This window comes from Dipodomys merriami, unplaced genomic scaffold (assembly GCF_024711535.1).
Source record: "Dipodomys merriami isolate MVZ:Mamm:240054 unplaced genomic scaffold, mDipMer1.0.p SCAF_11, whole genome shotgun sequence".
Lineage (NCBI taxonomy): Eukaryota > Metazoa > Chordata > Mammalia > Rodentia > Heteromyidae > Dipodomys > Dipodomys merriami.
The window spans coordinates 25,986,361-26,002,710 of NW_027202382.1; the positions used below are offsets into that span (position 1 = coordinate 25,986,361).

The 16,350-nt window shown below is 38.6% G+C and overlaps 1 protein-coding gene across 3 annotated transcripts in view; it reads right to left on the reverse strand.

Annotated features, from left to right (window-relative positions):
- Elp1 (elongator acetyltransferase complex subunit 1) overlaps positions 1-16,350 on the reverse strand; it is a 51,697-nt gene that overhangs the window by 33,934 nt on the left and 1,413 nt on the right. For all 3 annotated transcript variants that reach the window (XM_070011216.1, XM_070011206.1, XM_070011200.1), the window contains exons 2-11: positions 14,443-14,605; positions 13,353-13,505; positions 10,169-10,250; positions 9,148-9,228; positions 7,577-7,662; positions 4,269-4,365; positions 3,890-3,980; positions 2,494-2,617; positions 892-985; positions 19-249 (exon numbers count right to left, since the gene is read on the reverse strand). In XM_070011216.1, the coding sequence (XP_069867317.1) occupies positions 19-249; positions 892-985; positions 2,494-2,617; positions 3,890-3,980; positions 4,269-4,365; positions 7,577-7,662; positions 9,148-9,228; positions 10,169-10,250; positions 13,353-13,505; positions 14,443-14,592 (1,189 nt within the window). In that variant the 5' untranslated portion in view covers positions 14,593-14,605. The remainder of the gene's footprint in view (positions 1-18; positions 250-891; positions 986-2,493; positions 2,618-3,889; positions 3,981-4,268; positions 4,366-7,576; positions 7,663-9,147; positions 9,229-10,168; positions 10,251-13,352; positions 13,506-14,442; positions 14,606-16,350) is intronic.

Genomic DNA, 16,350 nt, shown 5'->3' on the forward strand with positions numbered 1-16,350 from the left:
CATTGCCCAGCTGCTTACTTCCATCAATGACAGCCACATTTGCCAAGTCACTCGAATTATCTCCTGAGCTCCGATCAGTTGTCCAGTGCCAGTCATAGCAGAGGTAATGCCAGCCCTGACATAGAACATGTAGCCGGTATGGAGTTACCAGGTCCCACATCAAGGACACAATCTTGCTTTTCCCACTGGTGCTGAAGGGTAGGCTTTGTTTGAGATACCAGTGATAGTTTCCAACAGTCCAGAGCTGAACTGCAGGAAAAATGGAAGGAAAACTTTCAGGGAAGAGAATAGCAGACTTCATACTTTTAGAGAACAGGGGCAATTTTATCTTTTTGAAGTAACTCTATTTATCCTCTTCACTAAAATAATAATAATTAGTAAAAAGTAGTTATCTGCAAAGACAATATGTCAAGCATCAACGAAGTCAGAAATACACAAATTTACTTTTACCTGGACCTTTAAATTTTATGATCATGAAAGACAGCTACTAGAAAAAGTAGCATTTAGTTGAGTTTCCCTCACAAGAAGTTGGGAAGAAGATAATTTGGCAATCAGACTCTAAGTACAGCCATGTGTCACTGAATAACAAGGACATATTAAGAGAAATGAGTTATTAGAGGATATTGTCACTGGTTGAGCATTAAACTCAATGTCATTAGCTAATATAATCTTACAGGACCACCGGCTAATAGTCTATTTTTTACTAAAATATCATTACATGGTTCATGATTGTGCTGAAACACTCAAGCTAAGATGCGGATTAATACATAATATACAACTGCAATACAAAAATAATCAAAAAAACTTCACACCATCTGCTTCTATCTACTTTCACAACTCTGATTCCACTAAAAGACTGTAATTTACAAGGCATAGGTCAAGGTGTCTCACCATAGGATTTCAGAGTGGAACTGTCTTCCCTCTGAAGGTCTTCTAGCCAAACAGCAAGCACAGAGGAATCTGCATTCCACAACAATTCATTAACCTAGTAAGGAAAAAAAAGATCAGCAACCTTTAGCAATACATTTATTTTAAAATCTAAACAACCCAATTTCCTACTCTCAGAAACCAAATAATCTCACCCTCCTTGAGCTGATCCCTACCTGTAAATTATTAACCTACAGTCGTTAAACAAATCTGTCCAACATAATTGGACTTAAAAATAAATGAATTATGTTTAAAGATTAGAAGAAATTAATAGCCAGGCACCTATGGCTCACACCTGTAATCCTCACTCAGGAGACTGAGATGTGAGGATCATGGTTTAGAGCCATCTCGGGCAGAAAAGTCTGCAAGACTTTTATCTATAATTAACCACCAGAAAACTGGAAGTGGCACTGTGGCTCAAAGTGGCCAAAGCACTAGCCTTGTGCAAAATAGCTCAGGGATGGCACCCAGGCCCTGAGTTCAAGCTCCATGATCAACAACAACAACAAAAAAATTGAAAAACATTTTTTAAAAGGGCTGGGGTCATGAGTTAAATACCTACTCAAACAACTGGAAAAAAAAACTACTGAAAAAAATTATGGCTTTGTCAAATAATAAAAACTAACATTTCATCCAGGTAGTGGTGGTTCCTATCTGTAATCCTTGCTACTCAGGAAGCTGAAAGGTGACAATCAAAGCTGAAAGTCAGCCCAGAAAGACAAATTTGAGACTTTTCTCTGTCCAAATAACCAGCAAAATATTGGGAAGTGGAGGTATAGCTCAAATTACACAGTGCTGGCTTTGAGGAAGAACAAAAACAAAGGAGCGGTCTGGGTCCCAATTTTAAGCTCCAGTACCTACATAAACACATACACACAAAATAACCTAGCATTTTTATTTCCTTTCTATATTTTATATAGGGAGTGTTTTTTTGGCAAAAAACTGTTTTAGAAAAACAACTATTTGGGCTGGGAAGGTGGCTCAGTGGTAGAGTGCTTGCCTTGCATACATGAGGCCCTGGGTTCGATTCCTCAACACCACATAAGCAGGAAAAAAAAAAAAGCTAGAAGTGGTTCTGTGGCTCAAGTGGTAGAGTGCTAGCCTTGAGCTGAAGAGCTGAGGGACAGTGCCCAGGCCGAGTTCAGGCCCCATGACCGGAACCCGAAAGAAAGAAAGGAAGAAAGAAAGAAAGAAAGGAAGGAAGGAAGGAAGGAAGGAAGGAAGGAAGGAAGGAAGGAGAGAAAGAGAGAAAGAGAGAAAGAGAGAAAGAGAAAGAGAGAAAGAGAAAGAGAGAAAGAGAAAGAGAGAAAGAGAAAGAGAGAAAGATAGAAAAAAGAAAGAAAGAAAGAAGGAAGGAAGGAAGGAAGGAAGGAAGGAAGGAAGGAAGGAAGGAAGGAAGGAAGGAAAGACAGACAACTCTTTTTACATAAAAAAATACCAATTACAGAAGCCACCATTTTTATGGCTTTCTCTGGAGCTTCAATTTACAATCCATATCAGGTATCAATCTCCTCTTTCACTGGGAAGAATCCTTCATATTTGATGGCAAATAACTCAGATACCTACCTTAACCTCATCTTTGAGGAAAGGAAGTGTAAATTGTCCATGAAGAAGGCCATTTTTTTCAAAAAACACCACGTCCTGCTGGTTGGGTTTATCTTGTGTAGATGCAATCAAACTCCCTGAGGGTCTTAAAACAAATACACCATTATAATATCCAAAAGCTCAACTAGCTGACTTAAGAATAAAAAGAAATTCAGTGATTATTTTTCAGAAGAAATATGAAGTGAAATTTTCATCGAAGGTATTTCACCCTTAGAAGCACTGGCCCAGAAAAAAGAATGTGGGCCCAATATGCTCACAGTCTCACAGAATTGAACTGTATTTGAATCATTTTTTAAAAATAACAAATTTTAGACGGCCACCGGTAGCTCACACCTGTAATTCTAGCCACACAGGAGGCTGAGATCTGAGGATCATGGTTCAACTCTTTTCTCCAATAAACCATTCAGAAAACCAGAAGTAGCACTCTGGTTTTAGTGGTAGAGTGCTAGCCTTGAGGTGAAGATCTCAGGGACAGCACCCAGGCCCAGAGTTCAAGACCCAGGACCAATCAAAAAAAAAAATTTTTTTTTAAATTTTACAAGCCATTCCAATACATCCTAATAGTTATATTCTTCTTCAATTAAATTACTTCAGCAAGTAGTCCATGCTAAGAAAGGTATTTTTCTAACCTTCCCTATGAATTGAAATCATCTCCATCCTGTATTCTCATTCATCTTGGTTTCCAACATTTTATTAGGTATGTTTTTCTCTTGCTCTATCACCTAATACCCCTCACATACTATGGGAAAACAAGATGTCTCAAATCAAGACTCTTTCTGGTTTTGCATGTTATAGATGTTACTTAAATAAAAAGCATTTTTTTCTACCTATAACCTATATGCAGCCAACATGACAAGCAAATTATAACCTGCACAAGGGCACTGGTCGAAGGACATGAGAAGAAGGAGGGAGCTCAGACCAAGACCTCAGGCTCTCTGGAAAGTAGATGACCTGCTGTAGAAATTTTCAAAGGAGTCTTTTCCTAGTTCTCTGAGAAGGTACCATGTACCCCACAGAGTCTTGCAGAAAGGACTTCTCTTCAAAGCAGCATTTTCTGTTTTCTACAGGGGCTTCAAACAGGTGCTATCTATAACAACAACCTTTTAAGAATAAGGGATGCAAAATGTGTGGGATTGTGGCATGAGGAGATCTGTAAAGGGGCCCAGAATATACTATTCAAAATGAATATATCTTGCAGGGGAAGGCAGGAGGAAGTAAGAAGACTGATACAGGCTCACAGACAAATGAAGAGACACAGATTATGTTGCATTAAAAACCTACATGAAATAGGCACTACCACCCCTATCCTGGCTCAAAGAAGCTGACAAGGTGTCTAAGGATTTCTTCTCCCACTTACTTCCAAGCCAGCACAGGTCCCAGTCCCGCCACAGGTTCGCTGGTTGACTGCAAAGCAAACTCTCGGTTCCACACTCTGACCTTCCGAGCTCCTGCACAAGAGATGGAGCCAAATAAACAAACTAAACACATATGATAAAGGTCAGCAGGTCACAGCTTTCCAGTTTCTTTGTAAGTCTGTAGCCACTAGCTGACAGGCTGTAGGAAGCTGTATAAGAAGTGTCAAAAGTCTCCAAATTCTTAATTCTTAATATCTAAAGTAGCACATCTTTTCCTTTTTTTTTTTTTAACGTAATAAACAACTAAAAGCAAACAGAAGAAAATTTTCCTAAACCTCAATGAGGTAAAACATGTTTTGCCCTAACAAGTTATTTCCATACCTGTTTCTGGGCAAACAACACTCACAGCAAAAAACTGTCCATCTCCACGCCAGGTAATGTGTGGTCTGTGATCATCCCAGGGTAAAGCAGACTCATGCTAAAGAGAGGAATAAATATCAGCATTACTGAAGGTCTTGAAACAGTCCAGAATCAAACAAGCTTCAGCCATTAAGTATTTATCTTATACATGAAGTGATCTAGAAAACCAGCTCCAAAGGATCTTAAGGAATACTTCTAGAAGGGCTCTTACACCCAGAAATCAAGAACAAAGAAATTAAAACTAAAAGTCTTGGGTAGTAAAAATAGTCTATGGGCATTACAGCTTTTTTTTTTTTGTCAATTGTAGGGCTTGAATTCAGAACCTGGGTGCTACCCCTGAACAATACTGCTCAAAGCTAACACTCTGCCACTTTGAACCATGGCTCCACTTCAGCTTTTGAGTGGTTAATTGGAGTTAAGAGTCTCATGGGGACTGGCTTTGAACCTCAATCCTCAGATCTCAGCCTCCTGAGTAGTTAGGATTACAGATGTGATCTACCAGCACCTAGCTACAGCATTTTTTTAATGAATGAAAAATCAATTATCTAAGAGAATAGGAAAACAATACACATTGCAACCTCCTGAATCGGTGTTACTAAGCACCTGAACAATAGCCAGGCAGGCATTAACCTAAGAGAACAATATAACTTAAAAACCAGGACATGGGGGGGGGGGGGGGAATGGGAAGGGATGGGAAGGGGAACAAAGGAGGAGGCTACAATGCTTGATAAGAAATGTACTCATTATTTTGACCATGTAATTGTAACCCCTCTGTACAGTATTTTCACAATAAAAGATTATAAAAAAAGAAGCTAATATCCATTAAGAAAACCAGGACAGGACTGGGAAGGTGGCTCAGTGGTAGAGCGCTTGCCTTGCATGCCTGAGGCCCTGGGTTCGATTCCTCAGTACCACATAAGCAAAAAGAAAAAAAAGAGCCGGAAGTGGCACTGTGGCTCAAGTGGTAGAGTGCTAGCCTTGAGCTGAAGAGCTGAGGGACAGCGCCCAGGCCCAGAGTTCAGGCCCCACGACCGGACCCAATAAAAAAAAACCAGGACATTCCCATGAATATGCTGCTTCTTACTAACCCATATATTTTTGCTTTATAAAGGGCAACTAAATTTTCAAACCAAGACAAAGCCCTAGATCCTTTAGAAAATATTCACAAGAGCTAGGGCAGTCTAATGAATAGTACATTACCTATTAGAATGTGATTTGCATTTCTCCCCATTACTTGAATCATTTTGTCATTAATAAAACCTAATTTGGACAATATTAGATACTTCTTAATCTAGGGGGTACAGGAGTAAAATGTCTACCCTACCCTAGAGCTTATCAGAGTTGAGAAATTTGTCTTGTTCTGAATACTACTATAGATTCCCTTTTTAATACCTTATTAGGATATAATCTAGATATTATGAAGTCTAATTTTACTTGCTCATTAAGTAAAAAAAATACTAATGTGCAAAAAATGATTTACTTGGTCAAATACCTTTCCTACCACCCCTCACTTTTGTGGTTACTCTGTATAAAATCATGATTAAAACAAAAAAAAAAATCGAGAGCAACATAAAAACCAGTTTTCCTAATTGGAACAACTATCAAATTATGGCAAGCTTGTAAGGGGAGTATCTACTCCATTTCCCTGGCCCCGGGAAGTCTGTTAATGAGTCTAGTGGACCAACAGTTTTCAAAATGCTGAAGTAGATCCAATATGCACATTTTATTTAGAAATACAACCAGACTTTATAATTGCTTATGTTGTAAGAACAACCACTACCATCTGATTGTATCCTCTGTGCTGTTGCTCTAGTAGCTCTTTCATTTCACATACCATTGCTTTTGAATCTCAACTCTGATAAGGGAAACATCATCCTGTCCACTTCACAGACAGAAATAATGATGCTGAGAAGTGTTAGAAAACTTCCCAATGTTACCTGGCTAATAAATGTCAAGATGATAATATAATCTGTACTTCTTTGAACTGGGGCACTAATTTTATTCATTTTTTAAATCGATATCTTTAAAAAATTCATATTAATATAAATTAAAATGCAAGAGTTTAACATTTTAACTCGATAGGAGACACAGAGCTACTTCCCTGGACACCCCAAGCATGAGATTGTGCTCATATATCCCTGTCTTCTAGGTTATAACATTGCAAAGCATTGTCTTAGATCATTAAGACATTAATATGGGGTTGGAGATTTAGCTTAGTAGAAGAGCACTTGTCTGCAATTGCAAGGCCCAGAATTTGGTCCTCAGATCTGAAAAATTTTTTAAAAAAATATTAATATGTGATCTGTAGAACTTTCTAAAACAGAAAGAAGGAAAATAAAGAATTTTATCCAAAAGGAAAACCCAGAAAAAATACTGAAAAATCTGTATGTGGAGTAACAATTTGAAAACAGGCATATGAATAATAAGCAGTGAATGCAGGACATCAACCATTTTCAGAAAAGAGAAGACATTAGAAGGACTATATATGCGGTACTTCCTTTCTATCCATAATATTTGCTTGAGTGATAAATACTGGTTATAATTATTCTCTGCACACACACACACACACACACACACACACACACACACACACACACACACACACACACACACAAAATCAAAGCAATTTAGCAATAAAAACTGAATCTTGCACCTCTAATGGCTCACATCTGTACTCCTAACTACTCAGGAGGCTGAGATCTGAGGATCACGGTTTGAATCCAGCCTGGCAGGAAAGTCCGTGGGACTTATAATATACTATTCAGAAAAAGCCAGAAGTGGCACTGTGGCTCAAGTGGTAGAGTGCTAGCCTTGATCAAAAGAAGCTCAGGGACAGTGCCTAAGCTCTGAGTTCAAGCCTCAGGACCAGAAAAAAAAATAAAAAACAAAAAACAAAAAAAACCCTGAATCTTCATGGGGTGTTTCCTTTCCTCGAGGACTATGAACAGCTTCTGTTTCATTAAAGCAGAAAAGATCTATCCATTATTAGCTTTTAAATGGTTACCTATGATTCTAGTAGAACCTCTATTTGTTGCCATCAAGATTCTTTTCTTTTTTTTTTAATTGTGAAAATAATATACAGAGGGGTTACAATTACATGGGTAAGATAATGAGACATTTCTTATCAAGCATTGTAGCCTCCTCCTTTGTTTCCCCTTCTCATTCCTTCATACCCATCCCCCCAACCAAAGTTGTAAAGTTTGTTTTTCGACATAACAACTTGTACATCTTATGCCATCAAGGTTCTTTACCTGTCAAAACAACCTTACCATTTGCATCTGAAAAGCTGCTTGCCTGCCTTCTGAACCATGGAACTGGGTCTCCTTTTTGCCCCATCCAACAGTAATAAATTTGCCTAAAAAACAATTTATGGAGAGCATGTAAGACAAATTACAAGCCACAGGAAATCACATAAAAGCAGTTTCATTCCTCACAACGTCATCACTGACAACTATTTGGGTTCTCTAAGACCTCTCAACAAGTCAATATTGTAAAAATCTACATTCTAGATTACTGATAGCTATGAGTTGGAGGAGTATGATATCTCCTTATTCTGGAAAGCATTTTATTGCCATCATATGCATTCTAAGCTCCCTTAATATGTCAGAAATGGTACCCATGTTACAACAAGAATGAAACATGAAGAAGTTCTACAGTATATGCACAAATGACAACACACTCAAGACAAGAACTAGAATAAATTCTGTTTTTCAGCTTTAAATTAGCCAAATATATCTAGTCTTTCTGCTACTGGTTGGAGGGACCATAGATGATCAAATCTGTCTCATCATGTAGACCTGGAGACTGATTCTCTTGGTGCAGAGCTCAAAATCCTAGCACAGGAATTCTGCTTTGCATTCTGGGTACTTTGTAAACAATGCTTCTCTTACATAAATATAAAGTCAGAGTTGCTGATACAATGCAGCCCCTATGTTTCTTGAGGTTAGATCTTCATGTCTACCTACAAGAGGTAGCATAACGATTAGAGTCCTAAAAGCATCATCCAGATGCAGGACTCAATACTTCCCTTCTGATTCTGATTCTAATGAAGCAGGGCTGTGTCTAATTTCCTTAAATTATGCCGAACATACTACTGGATTCATACTACCTACTCAAAAGTAATTTCTGAATGACTAAGTAAGTAACAGCGTTCTAAATGACTTCTCAGAGTTAGTTTGTTGAGTAGGCATGAGGTTATTAGAACTTAACAGAAATAGCTTCTCCCCAATTCCTCTCTTCAATTAGACCAACTACCTAGTAGTGCTTTTCTACCAGTAAGAGCTTCTTTTTTGGGGGGGGGGTCCGGTCGTGGGGACTGAACCCTGGGCCTGGGCACTGTCCCTCAGCTCTTCAGCTCAAGGCTAGCGCTCTACCACTTGAGCCACAGCTCCACTTCCAGCTTTTTTCTTTTTGCTTATGTGGTGCTGAGGAATCGAACCCAGGGCCTCAAGCATGCAAGGCAAGTGCTCTACCACTGAGCCACCTTCCCAGCCAATAAGAGCTTCTTATGGTTGGTATCTCCTCTCTTACCCTTCAACACTCTCACACTCTCAATGTCTGAGTAACCCTGGCTAGATCTAAGCAAGAAAACAAGGTGAGGACAGGAGATGTGGTTCAAGTCATCAAGTACCATAGTGAGAACACAAGCCCTGGATTCACGAGTCACTAATAAAAGAAAGCAATTTGATTGTTCCTATGAAAAGCAGACTCAGATCTAGTTGGTAGGAACAAGGCATAGCCTTTTTCACAGTTCTCTATACCTGTGACAACTGGTGTAAAAGAAAATGATCCAGGCTGAGAAAGAAATTCAGGTCACTAAATGTTTCATAATTATACTTACTTTCGCCAAAATCATCTTGGTGGATTTGCTGCTCCATGATTGGGTCAAAGTCTCTTGTCATCATAATCAGGGTCTGTTGACCTTGGAGGAGAACAAACAAGGATGATTTTGTTCTCCTATAACAAGCTTGTCAACCTATATGTAGCAACAGATCCAGCATGAGGCTGTTACAGACAGAATAGGACAAACAGAATGCATATAAAAGGCTTTAATTGTTTTTTAAATAGGGGTATGGTTCAGGAGACAAAGTGCACCCTCCCAGCAAGTGTGAAGCTCCAAGTTCAAACACCAGAACTTCTTCCCACACCAAAAGAAGAAAGCTGTGAAATGTGTAAGCAGTCACCAGGTGCTTATTTTCAGCCATGTGTATAAATCTAAGTGTAAAAATCCATATAACTTTCCTCCACTAACACCAACATTCCTAGTTTCCCAGACAATTCTTCAAACATAAACAACAGCAATGGTACTAGCTTTTTGAACTCACTGAGAATAAAGAGACTCAAAGAGAGAGAGATAAAATGAAACACAAGACAGGTATTAGAACCTACTGATACCAATTCTTGCTTGTAGAGTAAACTAACTACTGTGACAGTTTTAACTGCAACTGTGGACTTAGCAACCATCCCTTGTTTTATAACTTCTTTCCCATTTCCATATACTAAAAAAGTTATATAAAACTTTTTTTTTTTCTGTGCAGGCATTAGGGCTTGAACTCAGGGCCTCACACTCTTGTTCCTACCTGGTGCTCCACCACTTCAGCCACACCTTAAGTCTGGTATTTTGCTGGTTAGAGATGGAGACTTGCTGACTTTTCTGTCTAGGCCGGCTTATCAGCTTCATATCAGCCTCCTGAATAACTACATTTATAGGCATGAACTAACAACTTTCTATGACAATATATACAGGTAAAAGGTAACTTACAGGAAACATAGTCACTCTATATTACAATTGTTCAAAGAAGTTTTTGAAATCTGAGCACTCTGTAAGATAATACACTTGAAGTTTCGTAAGTTTAGTTTACCTGTGGCAAGAAGCACCAGCTCTTGGTCAGGACTCCAGCTCATAACAGAAATACCACTGGCCACACTCCCAACACATTCCAGCTGTGACCAAGAAAATTGAAAAAGGAACTTTAGAACATAAGTGTCTTGATAAGATTAACTTAGTAAGATTATGGCCTCAATCAAAACAATCAGATATAAACACACAAAGGTGAATTATTCCAAAAGACATGTCTTCAGGAACAGCTTGGCACCAGTGGTTCATTCATTGCATGCCCCTTGGGAAGGTAAGATCTAGAGGGTCATGGTTCAAGACCAACTGGACCAGAAAAGCTCACAAGACCCTTATGAATCCATACCTGGGAGTAGTGATATGGGCCTGTCATACCAAACTAACTGGGAGGCTCAGATTGAGAGGATTTGTATACCAGGCCAACATGGGCAAGAATCTAGTCTGTGATCCTAATGACCAAGAAAGTAAGAAAGCCAAAAAGTAAAAGATCATGGCTCAGGCACATGCCCAGGTAGGGTGCAAAAACTCATTTTAAAAATGACAACCAAATGCCGGGCATTGGTGGCTCATGCCTGTAATCTAGCTACTCAGGAGGCTGAGATCTGAGGATCACGGTTCAAAGACAGCCCAGACAGGAAAGGCCGTGAGACTCTTCTCTCCAATAAACCACTAGAAAACCGGAAGTGGCGCTGTGGCTCAAGCGGTAGAGTGCTAGCCTTGAGCTGAAGAGCAAAGGACAGCGCCCAGGCCCAGAGTTTGAGCCCCACGACCGACCAAAAAAACAAAAACAAAAATGACAACCAAAAAACAAGGAAGGGAAAGGTTCAGGTAAGTTTGTGTAAAGATGTTTCAACTAAGTCAGGAGAAAGCAAGTTTAGGAAGAAAAACAGTGCTGATGTATTAGAGCATAACAAGGCTACACTAAGAGGCTCAGGTATGAGGAACAACGGGGATGCAGTTAACAGGAAACGTTAACTGAAATGTCTTCTACAGAACAAAAAGACACATGGACTGTCTTGCACACAACTGAGAAGGCAGAAAGAAGGATCAGCACCATAAGTGAAAATAAATGAAAGAACTCAGTAATCGGATATAATGCTTTAAAAGTAAATACCTACCTTTAAATGTGGACAATACTAATTAAATTGTTATGTGATAGCTTGTAATGTTTTTCACTGTGATGGAAAATAAGGTTTGTTAATGTATCAAATGGAATGGTTAGCAGTGAATGTACCATATTTAGAATGAGAAGGTTTAAACTCTATCTAACTGTATGACTTTGGCCTAGTTATTTCAACCCTTCAGGCCTCTGTCTCTACTTCTGAAGAATGGGAAAAACAATCTAACTCCTAAGGTCATATTAAAAAATAAACGAAAATTTGCACGGAAAATCTTTGAAAATGTTCCTGGCACACTGTAAACCCATGATAATACTAGCTGCAATTACCATCCCACTTTTAGTAATAAAATTCCTGTGACATAGTCAATGTTAAAGAGTTCACAACTAATGGAGTAATTTTAAAAGATTTTATGGGGCTGGGAAGGTTGCTCAGTGGTAGAGCGCTTGCCTTGCATGCCTGAGGCCCTGGGTTCCATTCCTCAGCACCACATAAGCAAAAAGAAAAAAGCCAGGACTTGCACTGTGGCTCAAGTGGTAGAGCGCTAGCCTTGAGCTGAAGAGCTGAGGGACAGTGCCCAGGCCCAGAGTTCAGGCCCCACAACCGGACTCAAAAAAAAAAAAAAAAAGATTTTAAAAGGACCAACCAACTCTAATTTAAATTATTACATTTAAAAAGATGAAGATGGAGAGCCGGTGCCGGTGGCTCATGCCTGTAATACTAGCTACTCACGAGGCTGAGATCTGAGGATCACAGTTCAAAGCCAGCCTGGGCAGGAAACTCTGTGAGACTCTTTACCTCCAATAAGCCACCAGAAAACCAGAAGTGGCACTGTGGCTGAAGTGGTAGAGTGCTTCACCTTGAGCTGAAAGAGCTCAGGGATAGTGCCTAGGCGCCAAGTCCCACGACTGGCAAAATTTAAAAAAAAAAAAAAAAAAAAAAGGTGAAGATGGAAATCTAGAAATTCATACTTACGTTAGTGTAGAAAAAAGTAGCTAATTATTAAAATCTCCATAGTTGGTCTCAAAATATGCATGTAATGACAAGTCTTACTTCAGTGCTTTTATTTTCAGAGACTAAAATTATTCAATCAGCATTTCTAACAAAAAACATGAGCCAAATAAGAATCTCAAAGACTTCCTAAATTGACTGGAACTATATCTCAGGATAGAATTCTGTAGAGGTGGGTTGGGAAGGTGGCCCAGTGGTATAGCGCTTGCCTTGTATGCATGAGGCCCTGGGTTCAATTCCTCAGCACCACATAAGCAGAAAAAAAAAAGCCAGAAGTGGCACTGTGGCTCAAGTGGTAGAGTGCTAGCCTTGAGCTGAAGGGCTGAGGGACAGCGCCCAGGCCCAGAGTTCAGGCCCCACAAATGGACCAAAAAAAAAAAAAAAGAATTCTGTAGAGGTAATATATACTACACAAGAATGGTCAGACTTTTAGGGCATTTGTTTTGGTTTTACGAGGTTATCAAGTTTATTTTATAGGACTTATTCTAAATATGTTCTTTTGTACTTTGTTTTGTTCAAATGTATTTTTCTTCTATAAATTAATTTCAGAATCAAAGGTAGGTAATCTTTGTCTAGCACCATTTTAGGGTTTACTCCCTTTTTACTTATTTTATTAATTATATAAAAGGGGTTTCATTCTGATATGTACATGAATATATATATATATGTATATATATATATATATGATGTATTTTGATCAAACTCAAACCATCCATTTTATTCCAAGCACCATCTCTCTCAACAGTTTTTAGTTAGTTTCATTACATTATTTTCATACATATATAATGTACTTTAATAACTCTCTCTGACACACACATACACACCTCCTTCTGGATGGTCAACCTTTTCCTTCCTTTTTTTCATTATTTATTTATTTAATGTGTGTTCCTGGTCCTGGGGCTTGAACTTACAGCTTGGGCACTGTCCCTGAGCTTTCTGCTCAATGCTAGAGCTCTACCACTTGAGCCACAGCTCCACTTTTGGCTTTTTTGGTGATTATCTGGAGATAAGAGTCTGAGAATACCTGAGATAGCCTCCTCTCCTTCCCGTAGTTTTACTTACTTGGTGTGTTTTGAGATTACAGAGTAGGACGTCTCCAGAGGCTGTAGCCACACATACAGACTCCTGATCCAGCAAGTCCTGAATACCAACAATGCAGCCACTTCCGTCCTCTGGAAGAAAGCCTTCTGCCACCAAAGGAATTTCATTTTTCACCTTTCAAAAAAGCAAACACATAAGGAATGGACCTAATTCACTTTCAAGAACAAATGTATTTCCAGAAATGAAATCACTTATAAGACTTCTTTTATAAAATTCAAAATGTTTTTATCTGGATGAAAATTGAAAGTTTGATTTGAAAAGCAGTACAAGTATATCCTTTTAAACAATAAAAATAGGTAAGTAAGGTGACCCTTTTGCTAAATAAAGTCAAAACAAGTATGGTCTCTTGAAAAAGGTTCAATAATAAAATGGAGCTGATGACTGTGACTTTTATTCTGCTTTGTTTTGCGATGCTATGAATCAAACTCATGTTCTGACACATACTGAATTACAACCTTCCCCATGACACTAGTTTTCTAAGACTTCTTTAATACGAGGAAAGACAGTAAAATGAAATAACCTAAAATACATTAGCAGTAAAATATAATCGAGGGGAAATAACAAAATTGACCCATATAACCTTTAGAAATATATATGGTCAGATCCAGCACTAAAGATTGATTTATTTTCACAAAACTCTATGGGAAGGGGCTGAAGGCAGAGCTCAGCAGTAGAACTCTAAGATGCTTAGCACACATGAAGCCCTGGGTTCAAGTACCATAAAATAAAATAAACTCCAATGGCAATTTTTATGTGCTTCTTAGCTGAGAACAACCATTATAAATAGTACTAACATGGAAGAAAGGGTTAACACATAGGGTACTCATACAAAATATAAGGTCAGAACTTTGTCACCTTAGCTTAAAATAGTAGCAGAGTTTAAAGTATGATACTATATAAGCTTTACCTAGTACGTCATCATATAAAACAAAGAGATATTCTATTCAGTAAGGCACAAGTTCATTAAGCCATAAAAGAAGACAACTTTGGAGAAGGAAGAAAATAAGTCAAAGGGCCATGTCAAGTTCACGCATGTCCATCAGTAACTTACTTCTCTTGTGACAGGATCTACTTCTGTTAGTCCATGTTCTGAGCCAATGATCACAGTCCCCTGCTCAGTTCGAAGAGAGAAGCACTGAGGTTTCCCAGGTGCCTGAATGTCCCTGAACTCCAGGGTCTGAAATAACTTTAGATTCCGCATGATGAAGCAATATCTGAGGGGAAAAAATACAAATCTCCCTTGACAAAACAGTAATGACAAATCAATCTAGAAGAGAAAGAAATAGCTTACTGGAGACATGGCCACACTCATATCAGCTGTAACAACTGAGTGGTAGAGAAGTGGATAGAATAACCAAGGGGGAAAAAGGAGCCCTATGATTTGAACACACACCCATGTATAGATGTGTGGCAGCATTGCACCATTTAGCTGTAGACTACAAACTATGAGTTTTTCCTTCACAATGACTTAACATTAGTTATTCCTCAGTAAAGTTGGAAAGAGCACAATAAATGGGAAAACATTTTATTTTCATATTACAGTATCTCTAACACATAAGATTTATAAAAATCATAAGGAAAAGAGTAGACAGAATTATATAAAAACCCATGCACTTGCCAGGTATGGTGGCTAACGTCTATAATCCAGCTACTCAGACTCTAATATCAGAGGATATACAATTTGAAGTAAGCCTGGGCCAAAAGTTTGCAAGAACTCATCTCAACCAATAAAAAGTTGGGTGAAGTGGCATGTGCCAGTCACCCTAGCAGGGGCTAGAATAGCTCAGGCATAAATAGACACCACACAAGAAAGAATGAAAGCAAAAAGAGATGGGGGCATGACGAGTTGTAAAGTGCCCATCTAGCCAGCACTCACCAAGTTTCAAGTCTCGTACAAACAAACAAACAAAAAAAAGAACAAATAAATCTACATATAGTAATTCCATTTCATTCACAGACTATACCAAGTACAGTCTAAACAATTTAAAAAGAAACCAGGTTCTGATGGCTCAGGTGACTGAGACGTAAGGACAGTAGTTCGAAGTCACCAGAACAGAAAGCGAAGCCAGAAGTGAAGCTGGGGCTTAAGTGGTGAAGCACCACTTTGAGCAAAAATGCGAAGGACAGCACCTAGGCCTTGAGTTTAAGCCCCATTCCTGGCACAAATAAATAACTAAGCATATAACATAACAGGCAATCCAAAGAAATTTCAAAAACAAAAATTTTACATTCTCACACATTCATCATATAGCTCAGTTCATTTGGAGCTTTTAGTCTAGTACTATCATAGTTTTGTTTAAATAGCTGTGTGAGATTGCTAAGTATCCTACTCTTAATTTTGTGAATCTGCCTCCTCCAAAACAAATGGTACTCTAAAACTAAAGTAAAAGCTATTGTGCTTTTTGTTGTTGTTGTTACTATTTGTTTGCTTTGTGCTGGTGCTGGGGCTTCAGCTTAGGGAACTGAGTTCTTGCTTAGCTTTTACACTCAGGCTGGTGCTCTAAACTTGAGTCACAGCTCCACTGTCAAAGCTAATGTGCTGATCTTAAGTAATACAGTGAAAATTTTATTAGATTTGTTCAAAGGTAGCATGCTTTTAGAGAAAGTTGAAGGGCATTTTGGGAAAAATGAATCAGTATTTGCAGCAGAACTTTACATCCTAAGCATTTGCAGTTTTCCTCAACAGTATGCTCCTTGGAACCATAGATCTGCAGCTGTCAAGGAAGGGTCTACTGCAGATATACTGACAGCAGACAGTAATCTGCAATAAGATAACTTTAATAGTATGTACTAATAAACATATTAACAAATGCATTCATAAAAACGGAAATAAAAACAATAAAAAGCAGGAAGCAGTGTGTGCACTCATGTGGTAGCTCATGCAGGACAGAGCCTACCTGGTAAGTGCAAGAACAACCAAGGTAAACTGGTTAATCTCCCTCCTACCCCAATTCTTTTT